Source organism: Phacochoerus africanus, chromosome 2 (assembly GCF_016906955.1).
Source record: "Phacochoerus africanus isolate WHEZ1 chromosome 2, ROS_Pafr_v1, whole genome shotgun sequence".
Lineage (NCBI taxonomy): Eukaryota > Metazoa > Chordata > Mammalia > Artiodactyla > Suidae > Phacochoerus > Phacochoerus africanus.
Window position 1 is genome coordinate 57,693,475 of NC_062545.1, and position 22,396 is coordinate 57,715,870.

A 22,396-nucleotide genomic window follows, 5' to 3' on the forward strand; every position below is an offset into this window, starting at 1 on the left:
GCAAACGAACACGTGTGCCCCAAAGGACATGCAGGAATGTTCAGAGCAGCTTTGCATCTAACAGCTAAAAAGTAGAGGTGATCTAAACAGCCATCAAGAGAGTGGATAAACATGGTATGGTATCTGCATACAATGGATTACAGCACAGAAATAATTCAAAAGGAATGAAGTCCTGATACACAGGCAGCATGGCTGTCTTATATTAGACTAAGTGTAAAGAAGCCAGACCTGAGAATACATATTGCATACCACACAGATGAAGCTCAAGTTTAGGCAGAATCCATCAGGGGTGACAGCTGTCAGGGCACTGGCTGCCTACAGGAGTTACAACTGGCAAGAGCCAGGAAGGAATCTTCTAGGTACTGGAAATATCCTAAATCTTAGCCTCAGTGGTGATATACGTGGGTACCCAAATACGTAAAAATAATAGAGGAGTTCCTGATGTGGCTCAGTGGTTAATGAACCCGACTAGGAACCATAAGGTTGCAGGTTCGATCCCTGGCCTCATTCAGTGGGTTGAGGATCCGGGGTTGCCGTGAGCTGTAGTGTAGGTCACAGATGCGGCTTGGATCCGGTGTTGCTGTGGCTCTAGTGTAGGCAGGTGGCTACAGCTCCGATTAGACCCCTAGCCTGGGAACCTCCATGTGCCAAGGGTGCGGCCCTGGAAAAGACAAAAAAATTTTAAAAATAAAAATAATAGAGCACTTTATCCACTTTACTATATATTGCATCTCTATAAAAAAGTTTTTTTTTAAAAAAAGTGTGTTCCTCCCTCCATCTATTCTTTAACCAGAAAAAAAGAGAAAATACAATTCTCATGGGTTTAGTTTAAGAAGAAGATGCTGAAATGCTTTCTATGCTATCATGGAAAGGAACATATAATTTCTTCCTAGGGATTAAACCAAAATGATCAAACCTGAGTCTCAGATGACCTAACTGCCTTCTCTCAGAACTGCTATCACACCTGTCAGTTTCTTGTATGCCTGTCTCTACGGCACGTGCATGACTACCCATGGTCACCACAATACAGACACACGGTCCACAAAGACCCAACCAACCACCTGCTTAAACTCCTAGAGGCATCATGTCTGTGTCCTAACTCCCACAGGCGACCACCTGAAGCTAAGAGTGAGGAAACCCTAGCAACCAAAACATAACTGCACAGAGAACTGCAGAAACAGGACCACTTACAAGAGCAATCGGGACTTGAGGGAGAAAGGCTCTGTTTCTGCAGTGCCCACTAAAAGGTACACACTGACCACAAGTCAGGAAAGATTTGTTTTAACAGGATAATTTGCTATCTGCCCCCAAGTCCTCAGTCACAGATTGAGAGCCTCGGAGGAGTGCGTACCATCGTTGGCCAAGTGCTGCAGCCAGTCATACTCCTTCTCCGTCTGCTCAGCCAACCTGTAGCGCTCAGCCCATCGAAACAAATCACGGAGGGTGATGAAGCCCTGCTTTCCAGCAAACACTGAAGAACCCCTGCGATATGACTATTAAAGCACCAACACAAATTAAAAAGGGCAATGGCAAATGTAGCATAGCTTACACAAAATTTGTAACAAATTTCAGCTCCCAGAAAAATGACATTCCACTGGGTAAGATTAAGTTTTTAAAATGTAAATGGACTGAAAATAAATGTCCAAACTCATGTATGTGAAAAGAATATAAACAAATGATACAATTCCATACCATACGCCATATAAAAAAATACCACAAATAATGGCAAACATGCAGGGAAAATGGTCCCAGTGTGGGACTACAGTAATAAGAGTGGTAATTATTACTATTAGCTTCTAGAAAGTAACTTGAGAGTATATAATTCTGATAAAAACCACTTTTACCCCATAAAATAAAATAAATGAGATGCTCTCTTTTTTAGGGGGGTGGGAGTTGCTACAGCCACAGCTATAGCATATGGAAGTTCCCAGGCCAGGAATTAAATTCAACCCATGGCTGTGGCAAAACTGGATAAATGGGATATTCTTTTTAAAAATTACATATAGGAATTCCCACTGTGGCTCAGCAGGTTAAGAGCTCAACTAGTATCCATGAGGATACAGGTTCAATCTCTGGCCTCATTTAGTGGGTTTAAAACCCAGCTTGGGGCAATACTGCAACATAGGTTGCAGGTGTAGTTCAGATCTATAGAGCTTTGGCTCAGATCTGAACCCTAGTCTCAGGTGCGGCCCTAGAAAAGAAAAGAATATATATATATAATCTTGGAGTTCCATGGTGGCTCAGTGGGCTACGGTTCCGGCATTGACACTGCTGTGGCTCAGGCTGCTGCTGTGGCACGGTTTAGATCCTTGGCCTAGGAACTTCTGCATGCCACAGACACAGCCAAACCAAACTAAACCAAACCAAACAAAATCCTATAGCTTGGTAGAACTGATGAGGGAGAACCATACAAAAAGAGTCTCTTCAGTTATGTCCATTCAAGTTTTATATCCACTTAAAAAATAAAAATTACAGTTTATCATTGCCTAAATTCCAACCTAAATAAAATGTTCCAATACTATTCACAAGTAGGGAAGTGTCATTATATATGTCAGTCATATATAATTATAAGAAAAAATTTTAACATTGTTATTAAATTTTTGATATACAAAACAAAATTAAAAAATGGATATGAATGGAATGCACTTTAAAGACAAGATCCTTACTCTGAAAAAAAAGTAATATAAATGATGAATTGACTGCTGTTTCTACCTGAGGAAGCCTCAGATTCTAATCACCAAATCTATCGAGACACTCCATTTGACACTGAGCTAATTGGCAATGAATACCTGAAGGTCCAGCATGACTCTGACCAGCTTGTTACAGTAGGAGGGCGGCAGGCTACACCGCTTATGCAAAATTGTTTCCAGCTCAGAACTAGGCAGTTCATCAAAGTGCAATTCCACAAACCGATTCCTGAAGGCTCTAGAAAGCACCTGGAAATGCAAAGAAACAACAAGGGGAAAAGGGCCTTTTCATACGATTTCCAAAACAGAGCCTCTACTCTTCACCACGGAGAGAAAAACCCTTCAAAAGAGGTAAAAACATCTCAGGTTCACCAAGAAAGACCCACTGTGGTTAACAATAAGAGAAAGAAGGCAAATGCTACACACCTTTCTGCCTCCGTAAAGTCCCGGGGGATTCTGGGTGGCAAAAAGCATGAAGCGAGGATGTGCTTTAACAACTTCTTGTGTTTCTGTGATGAGCAATTCACGGTTATCATCCAACAGTCTGTTCAATGCCTCCAGTACATCAGTAGGGGCCAAATTTAACTCATCTAAAATAATCCAATAGCCCTTTCTCATAGCATCAATAAGAACACCTTAGAGGAAATAAAAACTAAGATTTAGTGCATAAATACAATTTTTTTAATATTATATATAAATCTTAGATTATCATTATATTTGAAAGTAAATTCCTCTCTGCAGCTAGTCACGTCCCAAAATAATCTGTGATGTTGACTCAAGGAAGCATAATTTTCAATTAAAATACTCCTTATTTTGCATAGAGAGGGAGCCAAAGCTGACAAATACCATGTTCCAACTTATTTTTTTTCCCCTGTAATTGAATTTCATTTAAATCACCATATTCTCATGTCTATTCTCAGCTTCCCTCTGTTCAGTGCTAACCTGACTCTTCAGATGATTCTCTAGGAAATGACTACTCTTCAAAACGAGGCCCTGGAGTTCCTGCCATGGTGCAGCAGGCCAAGAATCCGGCACTGTCTCTGCAGCAGTGCAGGTTTAATCCCCAGCCCAGAGCAGTGGGTTAAGAATTTGGCATTGCTGCAGCTGTGCCATAGGTGGAAGTTCTAGCTCAGAACTGATCCCTGGCCCAGGAATGTCCTGTATGCCATGGGTACAGAAGAGGTGAGGATGAACTAGGCCCTAGTCCTGTTTATAGCTGACGAGATTAATGGGGCCCAAAGGAAGCTGGCACTCTAACCATTACCCCTTAACCATCACGTAGCTCAGGGAGAAAGAAACACCAGCTGTTATGACAGAGGTCCATGTGCCTCAACTGGAAGAGGTAAAGATTACTTGAAGAAACCCACAGGATAGAATAACAACCCTACCTTCTTTAAACACCAGCTTCCCTGAGGAGTCGGATGTGTAACAACCAATGTACTCCTGAATATCCGTGTGTTCGTGGTTGTTAATACGCACACAGTGGTTACCAGTAGCTGCAGCCAGCCACCGGATCAGGCTGGTTTTACCCACTGATGTCTCTCCCTGAATCAGCACTGGATAGGTTCTTTAAAGATCAGTCAACAAAGCAATTAAAAAAAAAAAAAAACACCAGAATTAAATCAAGTAGTCGTTAAAATGAATGACCATAACATTTAATATCATGAGAGAATGACTATATTCCTGTGCCTTACTGATAGACTGTTTCTTAAACCCTAATCAGTTTCTATGTAAAAATGGTTCCTCAGAAATTAATGAGGAAAGAAGTTCCAACCTCTCTTGCACTAGTGAGAAAGAGTAAACGAGGCTAAGCTGTTACTCACTAACAAATAATGGGTGAGAAGTACTGATCAGCAAAGACAGTGTTGACTTCTGGAAGTAATTATTCACTTGGCCAATGAAGACAATAACATCCTTTGAAAGATAAGGAATTAAGACTAGACTTTCAGGGAGTTCCCGTCATGGCTCAGCGGTTAACAAACCCAACTAGCATCCATGAGGACGCAGGTTGGATCCCTGGGTCCAGTGGGTTAAGGATCCAGTGTTGCTGTGAGCTGTGGTGTAGGTCACCAACGTGGCTCCCATCTCAAGTTGCTGTGGCGCTATGGCTGTGGCGTAGCCCGGCAACTGCAGCTGATTCAACCTCTAGCCTGAGAACTTCCCTATGTTGCAGGTGCGGCCCTAAAAAGACCAAAAAAAAAAAAAAAAAAAAAAGACTAGACCTTCAGCAATGCCTATGCTGGTAAGACGTCAAGTAGTGCAAGGAAAGGGCCACTCACCCTGCAGAGACTACTCGGACTATGTCTCTCAGATTCAGCTTGACAGAAGACGTGAGGATATACGTCTCATCTATTGTAGGTTCCTTGTCCCCCACCGAAATCCAGTAGCCTTCCACCTGGATAAGCCGGCCTCCTTTAGGTTCTGGAATGGGCTGAAATATCACAAAAGTAGGAGAGTAACCCACAGTCCCACGACACTTATGGCATTCTTTCAGAGAGGGATGTAAAGTGGGAAGTGAACTGTCACTAAGAACTGTGCCTTGTTCTTGATGCTTTCAACATTAAAACCCACAGACAAACAGGAAAATAAAATTACTCTGAGGAATGACATGGTTTTAAAATTCATGTGTATATAGGTATGTTTGAGGGAAAACTTGAATCAAGATAATTTCTCACACTACCCTCAAGCCCTGATGTCTCTTCCTAGAGAGCAAGCAACTGATATATAACAAAGCCAGTTTGGTAAGCCAGTTTCTCTCGGCCTCTTTCAGTCCCACGCTATTCTGAAATGTCTTCTGTCAAACTGAAATAGCTATTGTGTATTATAGAGAAAAGGAAAGCAAAAAAAAAAAAAAAAAGGCCCAATCATCAATCAGAAAAGAGGTGTGCAAATAAATTATGGTATAATCATCCAACGAAATGTTGTATGACAATTAGAAAGCATGTCAGGAGTTCCCGTCATGGTTCAGTGGCAGCCATCTCCACTAGCATCCATGAGGACACAGGTTTGATTCCTGGCCTTGATCAGTGGGTTAAAGGATCCAATGTTGCTGTGAGCTGTGGTGTAGGTCACACACTCGGCTTAGATCTGGCGTTGCTAGGGCTGTGGCATAGGCTACAGCTCTGATTTGACCCCTAGCCTAGGAACTACCATATGCCGAAGGTACGCCCTAAAAAAGACAAAGAAAAAAAGAAAGTATCTCACAGTGATCTCTAGTACAGACGTTAAAACATTTCCAGAATATAGTTAGGCTAAAAAGGAAGTTTACAGAACATTCTTCTGAGATGGTCTTAATTTGTATCACTTACATTAGATATATATGGGCACACCTCGGAGACACTGTGGGTTCAATTTCACACCACAGCAATAAAGTTATTATTACAATAAAGCCAGTCATACAAATTTTAGTTTCTCAGTACATGTAAAAATTATTTACACTATGCTACAACCTATTAAGTATGCAATAACATATCTAAAAAAATCTATGTATCTTAATTTTAAAATGCTTTATTGCTAAAAAATTTTAACCAGCAACTAACCACATAGGGTTCCCACAAACCTTCAATCTGCAGAAAATGCAGTATCTGTGAAGCACAATAAAGCAAACTGCAATAAAATGAACTATGCTTATATTAGAATTTACCTTGATAAATCAGAATTTGAATGAGAAAATTCAAAAACACACACACACACAATTTAGACAGAGAGGACTATCTGTAGTTTAACTCTCCAAAGAGGAGTTAAGACCCTGACATAGTGGCCGTGAAGATCTCTGGCCTCATTTAGTGGGTTAAGGATCCGGCACTGCCACAGCTGCAGCTTAGGTCAAAGATGCAGCTAGGATCCAGTGCTGCTGCAGCTATGGCGTAGGCCTGTAGCTACAGCTACCATTCGACCCCTAATCAGGGAAGTTCCAAATGCTGCAACTGTGGCCATAAAAAGAAAAAATAAATAAAGCTATAAATTTATCTATAAAAAGTAAATATATATATATATATTTCCAAAGCATAAGATTATTGGGAATTTACACCATCCAAGATACCATCTAATGTTTAAATTTTGCAGATCAAACAAGTTACTTTTATAACTGGACATAAGTTTTGCAAAAAAAAAAAAAAATTACAGCTAAAATTTGGTATTTCAGTCTTTCATTTGTGTTAAGTCAAAAATCAAAAAGAACCTACCTGCTTCAGCAGACTTTTAACACTGCCAGAAACAATGTGTTGACAAATGAGCTTCTGAACTATTGGGTGTGATGCCCGATCAAGTTGTGTTAAGAAACCCAAACAAAAGCCCTAGGAAAAAACACAAATATACTTAATACTAATTATCCTTCTGTAATAACAGGCCAATGGATTTCAGAACAAAATCTCAGGTGGTGCTAGTTTCCAGAACAACTTTTAAAGGTGATTCAATGGTAGAGAAAGGGCAGGGCAGCTCCAGTATGAAATGCTCTGGGCTAATCTGACTAAACAGAGAGCAGAGGCAAATCGGGCACCTGCCTCCCGACCCCCTCCCTTCCCCTGTGGGCCTATCCGCTCCCCACCAAGCACAGATTTTATAAGGACCTCATAGAGTGAGCGCTGGATGCTGCCACACGGATTGGAGGCTGCAAATCGAAGGGCCCTACAGAGAGTCCGAAGGCTGTAGTGAGGTCTATGGCCAGTCCCGTCCACCAATTTTGTCCCAGACTCTTTCCGCACAGCTGTGTAGAAACTACAAAGAGAGTGCAGTTCAGGAGATTTTATTAATAAGTATTACTATTTTGCTATTGTTCCAATTTCTCTACAGAAGGACCAGAAGCCATTTTTATAGATTTAAATGGCCAAGCTGACATATAACTTCCTAGGGCATCAAAAATAATAAAATGAAAATTGATCAATTTCCTTTAGGATGAAAAGAGGAGAGAGACGGGAAATGTCTGATTCTTAACAGAAAGATACTGAGGTATGAGAGGCCCTTATCAAGAATATACTGATGGAGTTCCTGCAGTGGTGCAGGAATGCCATGAGCTGTGGTGTAATCGCAGACACAGCTCGGACCTAGCATTGCTATGGCTGCGTCGTAAGCCAGCAGCTGTAGTTCCAATTAGACCCCTACCCTGGGAACCTCCACATGCTGCTCGGTCCTAAAAAAAAAAAAAAGACAAAGAATATACTGAATCCAGAGTTCCCATCATGGCTCAGTGGTTAACAAACCCGACTAGCATCCATGAGGACAAGGGTTCAATTCCTGGCCTTGCTCAGCAGGTTAAGGATCCAGGGTCATTATGAGCTGTGGTGTAGGTTGCAGACACGGCTCAGATTCCAAGTTGGTGTGGCTGTGGTGTAGGCCTGCAGCTCAAGTTCTGAATCGACCCCTAGCCTGGGAACTTCCATATGCCTTGGTTGCGGCCCTAAAGAGACAAAAGACAAATATATATATATATACACACTGAATCTGAACACTGGGCTTCAGAGTCAAATTAAGTCCCTGTGTAATGGACAATGGTGACAGATAAGCACACAGAAAACAAAAGTAATGGTGTTTTCAAAGTTTATAGATGTGATTGTACTCAACAATGACAGAATATTAAAAAGCATGATGACATGGAAACCATTACTATTTTCATTACAACATACTTTATATGTCCGAAAGATGACAAGACAGAAGTTTTGACTGAGACATCAAGTCCAGAACTCAGAAATTCATGAAATTCATGACTGGATACTACAAAATCAAGTATAACCAAATATGTGCCAAGAGATAAAACCCAAATTCTTGCCCAAATGGAATTGGCTTGTCTCTTTGCAATTTAGCCAGATATTCTTTTGTACGAAGAATCTATATTCCCGAAGTGGGGCTTTAATTATGGGACTTGAGCTCTTGCACTATCAGCGTTTTATAAAAGCCAACCTTCAGCCACACTACTTTATCTCCAGCTTTTTGAATTTTAACTACCGTATTAAATACACTTTGTCCAAGAATTTTTGGCTATTAAAATGTACTCCAATTTTAGAGTGTGATATGACAAACCATTCCAAAGCATTTTGACAAATGTCTCCCTGACTAATATATTTCAAACAGGGCTCCAAGTCCTTATTTTCCAACATTTTGCTTTGTGCTACTTTTCTTATCACAACCCAAAATTACAGTAGGTATCTCCTTATTTATTATCTCCACCTAAAGAATAAAAGCCCCACGAAAAGAACCAGGCTTGTCTGTTTTAGTTACAACTGTATCCCTGGCATCTGAGCAACTCAATAATAATTTGTATAAAAAAGTAAGGAGCAAATTACAAAAAGCAAAGTGAAACATTAATATGATCTAATTTCAAAACCTCTGCATGTTATATATTTCATTTTAGAGGACACAGAGAAAATCAATTGTGTTAATGCCCAAGACGACAGAATTAGTTTCTGATGAAGCCAAGTACTAGAATCTGGGGTGTCTGATACCAAAGACTGTACCCTTTGCAAACTGCATACAAAAACAGGGGAAAGATATTCAAATTAAAGCAACAAGCTTTAAACCACTGTATACTTCATTCAGCTAAGCTTCTATTAACTCCAAACAGGACTCGTTCAATTACATCAACCTTCCTCGCCTCCCCCCGCTACATTCTACATAGCTAGGTATGCAAACTGCAAATAGTAGGAGTCCATCAAGGCAGATGAAAACACAAGCCATTTATAGCTCCACCAGGGATTCAGCTGTGAATATGGAAGTAATCAAGAGAACATTGTTTACATAGTCTCATGGGTAGTGATTCATAAGCTCTCTCTATAGTTTCCTTAGGAAAATTCAAGGGAGTCCATAAGGTTCCAACTTTAAAATAAAAATCTAAGTAATGCTGCCAGCATTATTCTCTAGTTAGAAGCAAAAAAGAAGAAAAAAATATATACGCACGAGGCATACATTTTTAAGTTCAGAGGGTAAGTTTACAAGAGAAACCAAAGAGAACCCACGTTATGATTCCTTGCACTGTGCTCTTGTTCACACTCAAGCCTTTCAGATAATCCACAATGAGAATCTGTAAGTCTTCTTTACTTTCCAATTCTTCTACATAAAGTTCTGTGAATCTGGAAAACAATTATTATTCCTTATTAACCATTTTGGAGGAAGCTAATACAGCTATTCTGACAATACAAAAATACAAAAGAGAAATTATGCAAACTTATTTTACCTGCTTGTAATATGAATTGTGAAGCCCTTTCAAGGTGCAACAGTTTGAACATTATAAAATAAGGAGATGCAATCATCAAAAATCTACCACTGTTACTTTTATGAAATAAAGTTGAACATCCTTGTGAAAAGTTAACAAAAATAAGACTTTTTCATCCTCATTTTCAGAAAGAGATCACAAGTACATTTAATAAAAAGTACACGCAATGACAAGGAAAAACCTCCCTCACCACCAAAAATTAATAGTTGGAGCAAAAGAAAATACCTACTCAATAAAATTTTCCTAAGAAGCTTTCATTACTTTTGTAAAGGGGGAAGAGCTCTAGTAAAGTCTTAACACTATTTTAAAACTCAGAATTCAAAAGATTACCAACAATAAACAGGGTCACTTATCTTTTTCCAAATGCTACATACATAAAACATCTCATTTGCATCAGTCAGTGCTTAATGATGAAAACTCAAACTTAAAAGTCTTCTTACAAATTATCAGCCTTGGGAGTTCCCGCCGTATCTCAGTGGAAATGAATCTGACTAGCATCCATGAGGACACAGGTTCAATCTCTGGCCCAGCTCAGTGGGTTAAAGGATCTGGCTTTGCCATGAGCAGTGGTGTAAGTCGCAGTCACGGCTTGGATCTGGTGTGGCTGTAGTGTTTGCTGACTACAGCTACAATTCGACCCCTAGCCTAGGAACCTCCATGTGCTGCGAGTGCGTCTCTAAAAAGACAAACAAATCATTAGCCTCATCCAAGAGGATTCCTTTCCTAAAATGTACTTATGTTGTTATATGATATACTGTTAGATCATTATGTGAAGGTTTTCTTTTTTTGTCTTTTTGTCTTTTCTAGGGCAGCACCCTCAGCACATGGAGGTTCCCAGGCTAGGGGTCGAATCGGAGCTGTAGCCACCGGCCTACGCCAGAGCCACAGCAACGTGGGATCCGATGCGGGATCCAAGCCACGTCTTTGACCTACACCACAGCTCACAGCAAAGCCAGATCCTTAACCCGCTGAGTGAGGCCAGGGATCAAACCTGCGACCTCGTGGTTACTAGTAGGGTTCATTAACCACTGCACCATGATGGGAACTCCATTATGTGAAGGTTTTCTAATAGCTAAAAGACTATTCGAAGGAGGAAAGATCTTTTTCAGTAATATCCATAAGCCAGTAAATGCTATAATAAACAATTCAAAGGACCAGATCCCCCAGGATTCTGGAGTTTTATATATTCCTATCAGAAAGAAGAATATGACAAGTAAGAATATTCCTCTATGAGAGGTCAAGAAACTCAAGCATTGTTATGAGGGCTGGTTATGTTAAAACCACCAATCAATCAATAAAGAGAACTTAAGTTTTAAAATGTCTTCAGGAGGGGAGTTCCTGTTGTGGTTCAGTGGTAACAAACCCAACTAGTATTCAAGAGGACACGGGTTCAAACTCTGGCCTTGCTAAGGGGTTTAAGGATCTGGCATTGCCGTGATGGCTCAGATCCAGCATTGCTGTGGCTGTGATGTGGGCTAGCAACTATAGCTCCAATTCCCTAGCCTGGGAACCTCCATACACCAAGGGTGCGGCCCTAAAAAGATGAAAAAAAAAAAAAGTCTTCTGGAGTTCCCTGGTGGCCTAGCCATCAAGGACCTGGCATTCTGGCATTGTCACTGCTATGGTTCAGGTCACTGTGGTGGCACAAGTTCAATCCCTGGCCCAGGAACTTTGGCATGCCCCGGGCATGGCCAAAAAATAAAATAAAAACATTTCCAGGAACCAGGCCATGTCCCCTCACCTGTTTCTTATTCCTGGTGGGAGATTTCTTTTGCCTACATCAGTTGCTGGGTTCATACATGCAAATAAACGGAAGTCAGGATGACGAATCAGTGGTTCTGTTAAGAGGAAATATAAATTCTCAATAACTTGTAGGAATAAGTGATCAGCAACAGTTCCCCAGGAAGAGACTATCTAACTCCATCGAACCCCAGGCTGAACAACCCTACCTCAAGGCTCAGCAAGGTTGGTACCAACTGCTCAAACCATCCTTGCCTTTTCTGAAACCCCACTGAAATCAGTGTCCAGATCTACGTATACAACTTATCTTAAGCTCCACCCCTCCACCTTTTGTGGTGTGGTTGTTCATGCTATTTACGTTTCATCACTTATTCACCAGTGTGTATTCTGTCACTGCGTGAGTGTCCCTATTATACACAACCCAAATGCCTTGACAAATTATCTTACTCTTCACATTCCACACATCATTTAACAATAAGACTGCAGAAAATACTACCTATGGAATGAACAAATCACACTGGGAGGCCCATGGAGTCCACCTAAACAAAAGACTTTCCTTTAAAGAGGGCAAAAGGCCTCGCATCAAGTCAAACCCCAAGAGGATCAAGTATTACCTGTGTCTCCTCGATCCAGCAACACTAGAGAGCCAGAGGAGCCTTCAAGTAAACCACTCAGACATTCTAATGTTTCTGGAGCAGCCAGATTAATCTCATCCAACAAGATCCATTCTCCTTTCTTCACAGCCTGAGCTAATGTGCCCTAGAAGATAAAGCAAAATATTAAGGATCCATGTCAAATATAGACACACTCACCAAGAGCAGCTGTGCAAGCAGGGTTAGAAAGAGAAGTAAGGTCAAACCTCTCTCAATTGATGACCTTAACACCTTAATGCTAACTGGGTGTCAGAGTGAAAGTCAGGTTAACTTTTCAAAAATTCCACGGGAATATCTCTGAGCTTAACAGTGAGATACAATAAACTAGACCATCACATATAGATGGTGAGATAAGTGATAACTTAAAATGGATTCAGATATTTAAAGGTAACCAAGTGGTTAATGAAAGCACCCAAAATAAGCACAGGGTCAGGTTATGACTACATCAAGATCAGATAAATGACTAAATCAGCCACAAAAAAGAATGAAATAATGCCATTTGCAGCAAATGGATGGACCTAGAGATTATCAAACTAGGTAGAAGAGAAAGACAGGAGCTCCTGTCATGGCACAGTGGAAATGAATCTGACTAGTATCCACGAGGACGCAGGTTCCATCCCTGGCCTTGTTCAGTGGGTTAAGGATCTGGTGTTACCGTGAGCTGGAGTGCAGGTCGCAGACACAGCTCAGATCTGGCGTTGCTGTGGCTGAGGTGTTGGCCATCGGCTACAGCTCCAATTCGACCCCTAGCCTGAAAACCTCCATATGCCACAGGTGTGGCCCTAAAAAGACAAAAAAAGAGAGAGAGAGAAAGGCAAATGCTGTACAAAATCACTTATATGTTGAATCTAAAATATGACACAAATGAACTTTTAAGGAACAGAAACAGATTTGGAGACATAGAAAACAAACTTATAATTTCCAAAGGGGAAAGAGGGGAGGGATAAATTAGAAGTCTGGGATTTGCAGATACAAACTACTATATATAAAATAGATATTCAAGGTCCTACTGTATAGAACAAGGAACTATATTCAATATCCTATAATAAGCCATAATGAAAAGAAAATGAAAGAGAATATATATTTGTATAATTGAATTATGTGTACAGGAGAAATTAGCACACCAACATAAATCAATTACACTACATTTCTTTTTTTTTTTTTTTGGCTTTATAGGGCTGCACCTGCGGCATATAGAGGTTCCCAGGCTAGGGGGTCCAATCAGAGCTGTAGCCGCCGGCCAATACCAAAGCCACAGCAACGCCAGATCCGAGCCACATCTTCGACCTACACCACAGCTCACAGCAACGCTGGATCCTTAACCCAGTGAGCGAGGCCAGGGATGGAACCTGTGTCCTCATGGATGCTAGTCGGGTTGGATAACCGCTGAGCCACGACAGGAACTCCCAATTGTACTTCATTTTTAATACTTTATAATTTCTATAAAGGACATCTAAAAAAAACCTTCCACCCAAAGAATTATTTAAGTGTTTATCAAGTCTTAGACAACAGGCCCTAAAATGTCAACATAAAGAGAATACAAAACAGCAGCTCCTTTAAACAAAAGGTCTAAGATTTGTTCTAATCAAAATCAGAAATAATACATGAATTCAACATTCCTTTAACCAATCAAAATACCTCTATAGGAAGTGGAGTTCCCGGCAGTGGTTGTTCAGGAAAAGGAATCTGACTAGTATCCACAAGGATGCAGGTTTGTTTGTTTTTTGGTTTTTTTTTTTTTTTTTTTTGCTTTTTAGGGCCACACCTGAGGCATACGGAGGTTCCCAGGCTAGGGGTTGAATCAGAGCTGTAGCTGCTGGCCTACACCACAGCCATAGCAATGCAGGATTTGAGCTGCGTCCGCGACCTACACCACAGCTCACAGCAACGCTGGATCCTTAACCCCTGAGCAAGGGCAGGGATCAAACCTGCGTCCTCATGGATGCTACTCAGATTTGTTAACCACTGAGCCATGGTGGGAACTCCAAGGATGCAGGTTTGATCCCTGGCCTTGCTCAGTGGGTTAAGGATCCGGCATTGCCATGAGCTGTAATGTAGGTTGCAGACGCGGCTCGGATTTGGCATTGCTGTGGCTGTGGCATAGGCCGGCAGCTACAGCTCTGATTCAACCCCTAGTCTGGGAATCTCCATAGCCTAGGGTTTGGCCCCAAAAACAGAAACAAACAAAAAATACCTCTACGAATGCAAACAATAGGGCACTTTCAGTCATCTTCATCTGCTGTTGCGCATGGTTGAGTCTAAGACCAAATGCTTCCCATTTCTCTTTTAGTAGGGACCCTGGAGAAGAATAAAGACAAAAATTTAACACACATTTTGAGTTGTAATATATGTAACTTGAAAACACACAAAGTTTTCATCTTAGAAGTATAAAAAATTAAGGCCGAACTCCTACATAATGCCAACTATTTACTAGCCACTATACCAATCAGTTCATTCATATGCCTATGTTAACTCATTTATCCTCACAACAACCTCTGAAGTATGTACTCTTATTCCCACTTTATAGATGAAGAAGCAGAGACGATAACTAAGCTATGAAAAGCCCCAATCACTGCTGGAATCTAGTTTTCTGGAAATAACCTCTTCTACACATATGTGACTTACTGATCACGAAGCAGTACTTGCACACCAACATCACCAACTATCTGTTTTTACAGAAATCTTGCCTAGAGAATCACGGAAGCAGCAATACTTCAAAACTGGTCATCTTTGCCCTAAGTCCTAGAAAGCTCTAATTTGTATTGCTTCATTCTTCCCACAAACTCTAATTCTGCTAATTAAATTCCAACCACACGCCCTCCCACCAGGCAACGTGGGGTGCATTCTTACCAGTTTCACTCTTTTTTCCATCCTTGCTGACAGCTGACTTGTGCACATGCTGCATTAGTCTGAGGAGATCATGCCACCGTTTCTGCCTGTAACAGGTCTGAATGTGTCCCAAGAATGTGAAGTTTTGCTTCTTGGAAAATGTCTGAGCAAAGAGTTCCTCAAATGCCTCCCGTAAGGGTAGCCAAATAAGCTTGTGGTCCACTGGTTTGTAACTGAAACAAAAGGAAAACATGTGAGTCACAAACTTCTGAAGTTAACAGAAATTGAAAAGCATACCTTGGAGAGAAAAAAAAAGGTCTAAGATTTGTTCTAATCAAAATCAGAAATAATACCAAAATACTTAAAATCTTATTTTCTCAACTCCAAGTATTTGAAAGGGCTATAAAGGTAAAAACATTATCGTATAAATTACAAAAAAATTGAAAATTTCAAACTAAGCAGTGAAAATCATGACATTTAACTAACATTTAAATAAACATAATGTATATTTAATGATACACCACATTTTATTAAGGTTGACCAAAAGGTTTTCAGGATATTTTCAAAGAAAAATGCAACAGCTAAACTGATTGACTTCAGCATCTTAAGTTGGGAACTCATTTTAACATCATGTTTGTCAATGTGTTGCAGGTCAGAGGTGAAGGGTTGCTCCCCAAAGAGAGTAAACATTGGAGGAGGGGGATGGCAAAAAAAACATCTTAGACACTGCAATGGTTTGTGACCATCCAAGGCTCAACTTTAAATTTCTTACTATTTAGGAGTTCCTGTTGTGGCACAGCGGAAACAAATCCGAATAGGAACCACGAGGTTGCAGGTTTGAGCCCTGGAATTGCTCAGTGGCTTAAGGATCCAGCATTGCCGTGAGCTGTGGTATAGGTTGTAGACGAGGCTCAGATGTGGCATTGCTGAGGCTGTGGCGTAGGCCAGCAGCTACAGCTCCAATTAGACCCCTAGCCTGGGAACCCCCATGTGCCATGGGTGCAGCCCTAAAACGACAAAAAAAAAAAAAATTCCTACTATTTAAATTCTTATTTCTTAGCATTTTATTTTTCTGGTTAGAGAATTAGTGAATTAATTCATTTAAATTAAAGGAGTTCCTGCTTACACACACTGTGATGCAGTGGGTTAAGAATCCACTGAAGTCATCTGTGGAGGTTCAGGTTTGCTCCCCAGCAGGGCACAGTAAGTTAAAGGATCCAGCACATAAGATGCAGCTGTGGCTTGTATTCAATCCTTGACCTGAGAACTTCCATATGCCACAGAACAGCCATAGAAAAATAATAATAAGCACAGACTAAAATTGTTCATGAAACTAACAAGAAAGAAAAGCATTTTAATGACCACAGTGAGGTCCCACTTATCTCACTAGAGAATACTTAATGTTTCAAAGATAATCAAACTGCAGGAGAGTCTAGCTTGAAGGCAGTATGACTCCAGAACACACGCTTCATATAAACAAGTATACACACAAATCTTAGTTATTTACTTGCCTTTTTGTTTTCCTCCCCCTTCCAGCATGATCTTCAAGAACAAGAACCTCAAGTATTCTTTAAAATGAACAGAAACATCTACACACCCAAGAGCTCCTTAATAAATTCTAGCAAATACCCTGCTGGGATGGTGTAGGAGGGCAATACTTTGAGCATTTTTTTCAAGGAAAGTTTTTTCTTTTTTTTTTTTTTAATTGTTATTTCCCCCAACACATTTTTTTTTTCCCACTGTACAGAATGGGGACCCAGTTACACACACTTGTATACATAATTTTTTCTCCCATAGTCATACTGTGTTGTAAGTATCTAGACATGATTCTCAGTGCTATACAGCAGGGTCTCATTGCAAAGCCATTCCAAGAGCAATAGTTTGCATCTGCTAACCCTAAGCGCCCAATCCCTCCCATTCCCTCCCTCTCCCCCTGGGCAACCACAAGTCTATTCTCCATATCCGTTATTTTTCTGTGGAAAGATTCATTTGTGCTGTATATATACATAACAGATATGAGTGATATCATATGGTATTTGTCTTTCTCTGACTTATTTCACTCAGTAAGAGAGTCTCTAGTTCCATCCATGTTGCTGCCAATGGCATTATTTTGTTCTTTTTTATGGCCGAGCAGTATTCCCAAGGCTAGTTTTGAGCTTCATAGGAAAACAGTATTTCTTACCTCAAGCGGTGAATACAAAACAACAAGAAAAAAATTTTAAACCATACTTACCCTCCAAGCAAGTCTGCAGTGTCACTTTGCTGATTCATATTGACAACCCTCAAACGGTGGCCTTAAGTAAAAAAGGGGGAATAAAAAGGACTATTCTGAAAATGCAAAGGCTGACAATATTCAGTATGATCCTACAGGATGTGAAGACATGGGCATAGGGTAAATCTTTAAATGTGCATTTTCTCTGATCCTCTCATTTCCAAGAATCTTAGCTTTTCAAAACTTTCACCTAACCCAGAAAGATTCATTGTGTATTAGTGCTCTAGCAGCAGATAACTAAAAACAATAACAACAATCCTTCAATAAGTCAATGTCTATAAATTTGAATTAAATACATATATATATATATATATATATATATATATCAGTGTAGGAGTTCCCGTTGTGGCTCAGTGGTTAACGAATCCAACTAGAAAACGTGAGGTTGAGGGTTCGATCCTTGGCCTCACTTAGCAGGTTAAGGATCTGGAGTTGCTGTGAGCTGTGGTGTAGGTTGCAGACATGGCTCGGATCCCGCGTTGCTGTGGCTGTGGTGCAGGCCGGCGGCCATGGCTCCGATTCGACCCCTAGCTTGGGAGCCTCCATATGCTGCAGGAGCGGCCCAAGAAATGGCAAAAAAAAAAAAAAAAACACATATATGTATATAAATATATATATATAAATATAAATATACACACATACAGTGTAAAATGTTATTTACCATCAGAACTGTAATGAGAAAGTTCTGCTTTTAAAGATGTCCAATTTTCAGAGTTCCCATTGTGGCTCATACTTGACTAGTATCCATGAGGATAGAGGTTCCACCTCTGGCCCCACTCAGTGGGTTAAGGATCCAGCATTGCCGTGCGCTGTGGTGTAGGTCACAGACGCAACTCGGATCTGGCCTTACTGTGGCTGAGGCTGTAGGCTGGCAGCTGTAGCTCCAATTCAACCCCTATCCTGGCAACCTCCATATGCTATGAGTGCGGCCCTAAAAAAAAAAGAGAGAAAAAAAAAAAAAAACAAAGAGAAAAGATGTCCAATTGCTTAACTAAAATGCAATACAGAGAGTAGGATCCCAATTTTTCAAAACAAAACCAAATGTACATGTATTTGCAAACCAGAGTAGAACTGACAAAAGTTAATACCAATCTGTTTAACAGTGCTTATTTCCATGGCAAGTGTGGTGGCACTTTCTAAACTCTAATATTTTTTTGGACTTCTTATTTTTTAAAAAAAGGTGGTCAGAAGTTTCTGTTTTGGCGCAATGGAAAACAAATCTGATTAGTATCCATGAGATGTGGGTTTGACCCCTGGCCTTGCTCAATGGGTCGGGGATCTGACGTTGCCCTGTGCTGTGGTGTAGGTCACAAATGCAACTCGGATCCCACGTTGCTGTGGCCGTGGTGCAGTCTGGCAGCTGCAGCTCTGATTTGACCCCTAGCCTGGCAACTCTGATATGCTGCGGGTGTGGCCCTAAAAAGCAAAAAATAAATAAATGAATAAATAAATAAAATTTTAAAAGGCGGTCAGTGTGAAATGTTTTTGTCTGGCAGCAGAGTACTGCTCCTCTAGGAGTTACCTGTGATGTGAGCCAAGTACTGGACGGTGGAGGTTTTGCCAGTCCCAGTCTCTCCCACCAGCAACACGGGCTCCCCTTTGCTAACACACACCGCAAGCTGTTCAATAAGAACAGAGGATGGCCTTGTAGCAGCAAAGGTGAGCTTCTCCCTGGGAAGAGAAAGTATGTAAGCAGCTGGAGAAACAGGCTGCAAGCTTCCTTTGGTGTTGTTTTGAGGAATTAGATTTTCCAGACTCAACAAACAGGAATAAGAAAACAGCTCATAAAATTGACAAGGACACAGGGAACTCTACTCAATATTCTGTAATAACCTATTCAGGAAAACAATCTGAAAAAGAATGGATATATGTGTTATGTACAACTGAATCACTCTGCTGTATACCTGAAACTAATACAACACTGTAAATCAACTATACTCCAATATAAAATAAAAATTAAACTAAAAAAAAGACAACTCAGAGTGACTATCTTCATGGTATAACAGATGTTCTTACAACATATGAATTGCACAATTCATTCCTTCTACAGACATGGAGTATTTTCATACCTTGTGCATTACGAGGCTCTGGAAATTCACAACATCAACAAGATAAAACATTATCTGTACTACCTGCGTCCTCCTGGGCAAATTACTTAACCTCTCTTGGCCTCAGTTTCCTAACTTGCAAAATCTGGATAATAATAGTTACTAGGTGTAGTGAGTTTTTGGTCTTCCCTCCCAAATTCATGTCTACCCAGAAGCTGTGAATGTAACTTTATTTGGAAAAAGGGCTTCACAGGTATAATAAGATTAAAATCATATCATATGGATATGAATCAGTCTTAAATCCAATGACTAGTGTCCTTATAAAGAGAAATTTGGAGACACAAAGAAATACACAAGGGAAGACCTTACAACGAGTCAGAGAGTGGAGTAGGCAGCTACAAGACACAGACACTAAAAAGCCTGCCGGGCATCATCATCTTGCCGGGCGAGAGTCTGCAGAGGAGTACAGCCCTGCCAGCAACTTTATTTCCGCCTTTCGGCCTCCAGAACTGAGAAGAAATGTCTGTGGTTTTGGGCCATGGGATTTATGGTAATTTTTTATGAGAGCCTGAGGACACTAACACACACATTAATTCACAGGATTACTGTAACCACTACATGAAAACATAGGCTGAAAAGCATTTAGCACAATGTTGGGTATAGGGCAAACATGTAATAAATGGCATCTGGATCTCAGCATCTTATATAATTTGAGCCTTCAAGGAATTAACAGACTAACATTAGGACCAAGCCTGACCTCCAAGTGAGACTTACTTCGTTAAGTAAGCTGCAACAGAAAAAAATGAGAGCTATATCTTTGCTGGTTCTGAGTCTCTAAGGACCCTCGTCACGTCCTCCTCCCCCTATTAACATCTAGTCTCACGTAGAACACTTTGGGAAGTCACTGGGCCTTACCACCCTGCACAATGGAGAGATGACAGTTGAGACACATGTTTGCTTAGAGATAAGCAGCTAGAATAAATATTCCTTCTATCAAGTTCCCGACGACCCCACAGTGCTCAGGTTAGTAGAACTCCATTTACCTCTGTATGTGGACAGCCTCACTTTGTTTCCGTAGGAGCCTCACTCGACCCACCTGTACGTCTAGCTCATTGATCACGACCTCTGGTTTATAAAGTTGACAGAAGAATTCAGCCTACAGGAGGGGAAAGATTTCACCGGAGTAAACTGTACATGCTCTTCAAATACTTCCTCATCTGTCAGGCTCACTGTGTTCCTCTCACATGCCCTCAACTAAGGACACCTTCTGTTTCTAAGACAGGCAAGTTAGCTTTTAATTACATTTTTTAAAAATTCCCCAAAATTCTGATGTTTTTCAAAACACTGCTTTATATTCACTCAAATAAGCCTCTATCTACCTATATAAAATGAACACAGTGAACAGAAAGCTTAACTCCTAAAAAATACAGAAAAAAGGTAATTTTTCTTCAGCTCTGCTTTACCTTGTTTTAAATGTCTAACATAATGGAAGAAATAGCGACTTGAATAAACCATGATACATCTAACAACAGCCAAAGCAGAAAGAGAAGGTGTGATAGATGGCCAGGACATCAACCCACCAGCCTTTTCCTTATCACTGACCCAAAGAACCCAGATTTTGCTCAGCATTTGGGGCAGGAGTGAAAGGGGGCAAACTGCTCAGGTGGACAACTCCTTCAACCCAAAGGGGCTGAACATTGACCAATCTAAGCCAATCGTGGTAGTGTCATTTCTCTTGTCTACTATAATTAATACACTTACTGTTTAAGCCCCTCTTAGCAGGTGTTACCTGCAGCCAAAACCATCCCAACAGATTCAGACACCTAAGGTCTCAGTTCCCAAATAAGGCTTTTTTGGTCATCATTCATTTGGGAACACCAGTTACCTGCCCAAATGGGTCCCATATATTTCTGCAGGTACCAACACCATTGCTGAGGGCTTTCTCCTCCAAAATACATATTTTGAAATATAACAGGAAGGGCAAAATATTACCAGTAATAGCAATGAACCTAAGTGGTGGGTATACAGGTATTCACTGACACTTTTCAACTTCTTTGCTGTTTGAAGACATTAATTATAAAAAGTTGGAAAAAATCTTGGAGTTCCCATCGTGACGCAGCAGAAACAAATCTGACTAGGAACCATGAGGTTGAGGGTTCGATCCCTGGCTGAGCTCAATGGGTTAAGGATCTGGCGTTGCTGTGAGCTGTGGTGTAGGTTGTAGACACGGCTTGGATCCTGCATTGCTGTGACTGTGGCGTAGGCCAGCAGCTGTAGCTCCGATTGGACCCCTAGCCTGGGAACCTCCATGTGCGGTGGGTGCAGCCCTAAAAGGCAAAAAAAAAAAAAAAAAAAAAAAAAAAAAGATTGGAAAAAAATCTTAATTGTGCATAAAACTACAGACAAAAGTGTTAGAGTTCAGAGTCCACAACCCGGAAAACAGCATCCTCCTTCAACACTGGAGAATAAGGGGTGCACATGACAAAAGATGCCAGGAAGCTCACTCTAAGCATGTGGAATACATTGGGAACCACTTATCTAGGAGACACAAGAGGCAGCGATGAAACCACCAGCTTTGACAGAGGAGGCTGTTATCTGCAAAGATGTTCTAGGTAAGAAGCAGAGACCAGCATAAGCTCAATATCCCAGCTTTCTTTCAAGGAGGAAGAGAGCACTACATACCTTCTTCTTGGAAATGTTCAGTTTGCTTCCGATGATTTCTGCCATTTTCAGTTTGCTCATGGGCTTAGAAAGCATTGCTGTGAAACAGTCCAGAGCCTATTAAAATAACCAAAGTAAATGCTAACTGATTTTAAAATAATACATTAATAACAGTGTCACTATAGAAGCCACAAAAGGGAAGAACATAAAATCCAGCAGGAACATTTCTGCAAGAAAGACTAAGGAGATTACAAAGTACCAACCCTAGACTCAGGGACCTTACCATAACAGAGTACACAAAA

At 40.7% G+C, this 22,396-nt stretch overlaps 1 protein-coding gene across 4 annotated transcripts in view; it reads right to left on the reverse strand.

Annotated features, from left to right (window-relative positions):
* The window catches only part of MDN1 (midasin AAA ATPase 1), a 163,380-nt gene that overhangs the window by 103,375 nt on the left and 37,609 nt on the right, over positions 1–22,396 (reverse strand). For all 4 annotated transcript variants that reach the window (XM_047761094.1, XM_047761100.1, XM_047761085.1 and 1 more), the window contains 16 exons: positions 22,116–22,211; positions 20,477–20,589; positions 18,908–19,056; positions 17,347–17,407; positions 15,135–15,346; positions 14,479–14,582; positions 12,246–12,390; positions 11,633–11,729; positions 9,635–9,748; positions 7,256–7,403; positions 6,872–6,982; positions 4,967–5,118; positions 4,076–4,254; positions 3,114–3,322; positions 2,790–2,936; positions 1,352–1,493 (listed from right to left, as the gene is read on the reverse strand). In XM_047761094.1, the coding sequence (XP_047617050.1) occupies positions 1,352–1,493; positions 2,790–2,936; positions 3,114–3,322; positions 4,076–4,254; positions 4,967–5,118; positions 6,872–6,982; positions 7,256–7,403; positions 9,635–9,748; positions 11,633–11,729; positions 12,246–12,390; positions 14,479–14,582; positions 15,135–15,346; positions 17,347–17,407; positions 18,908–19,056; positions 20,477–20,589; positions 22,116–22,211 (2,179 nt within the window). The remainder of the gene's footprint in view (positions 1–1,351; positions 1,494–2,789; positions 2,937–3,113; positions 3,323–4,075; positions 4,255–4,966; positions 5,119–6,871; positions 6,983–7,255; positions 7,404–9,634; positions 9,749–11,632; positions 11,730–12,245; positions 12,391–14,478; positions 14,583–15,134; positions 15,347–17,346; positions 17,408–18,907; positions 19,057–20,476; positions 20,590–22,115; positions 22,212–22,396) is intronic.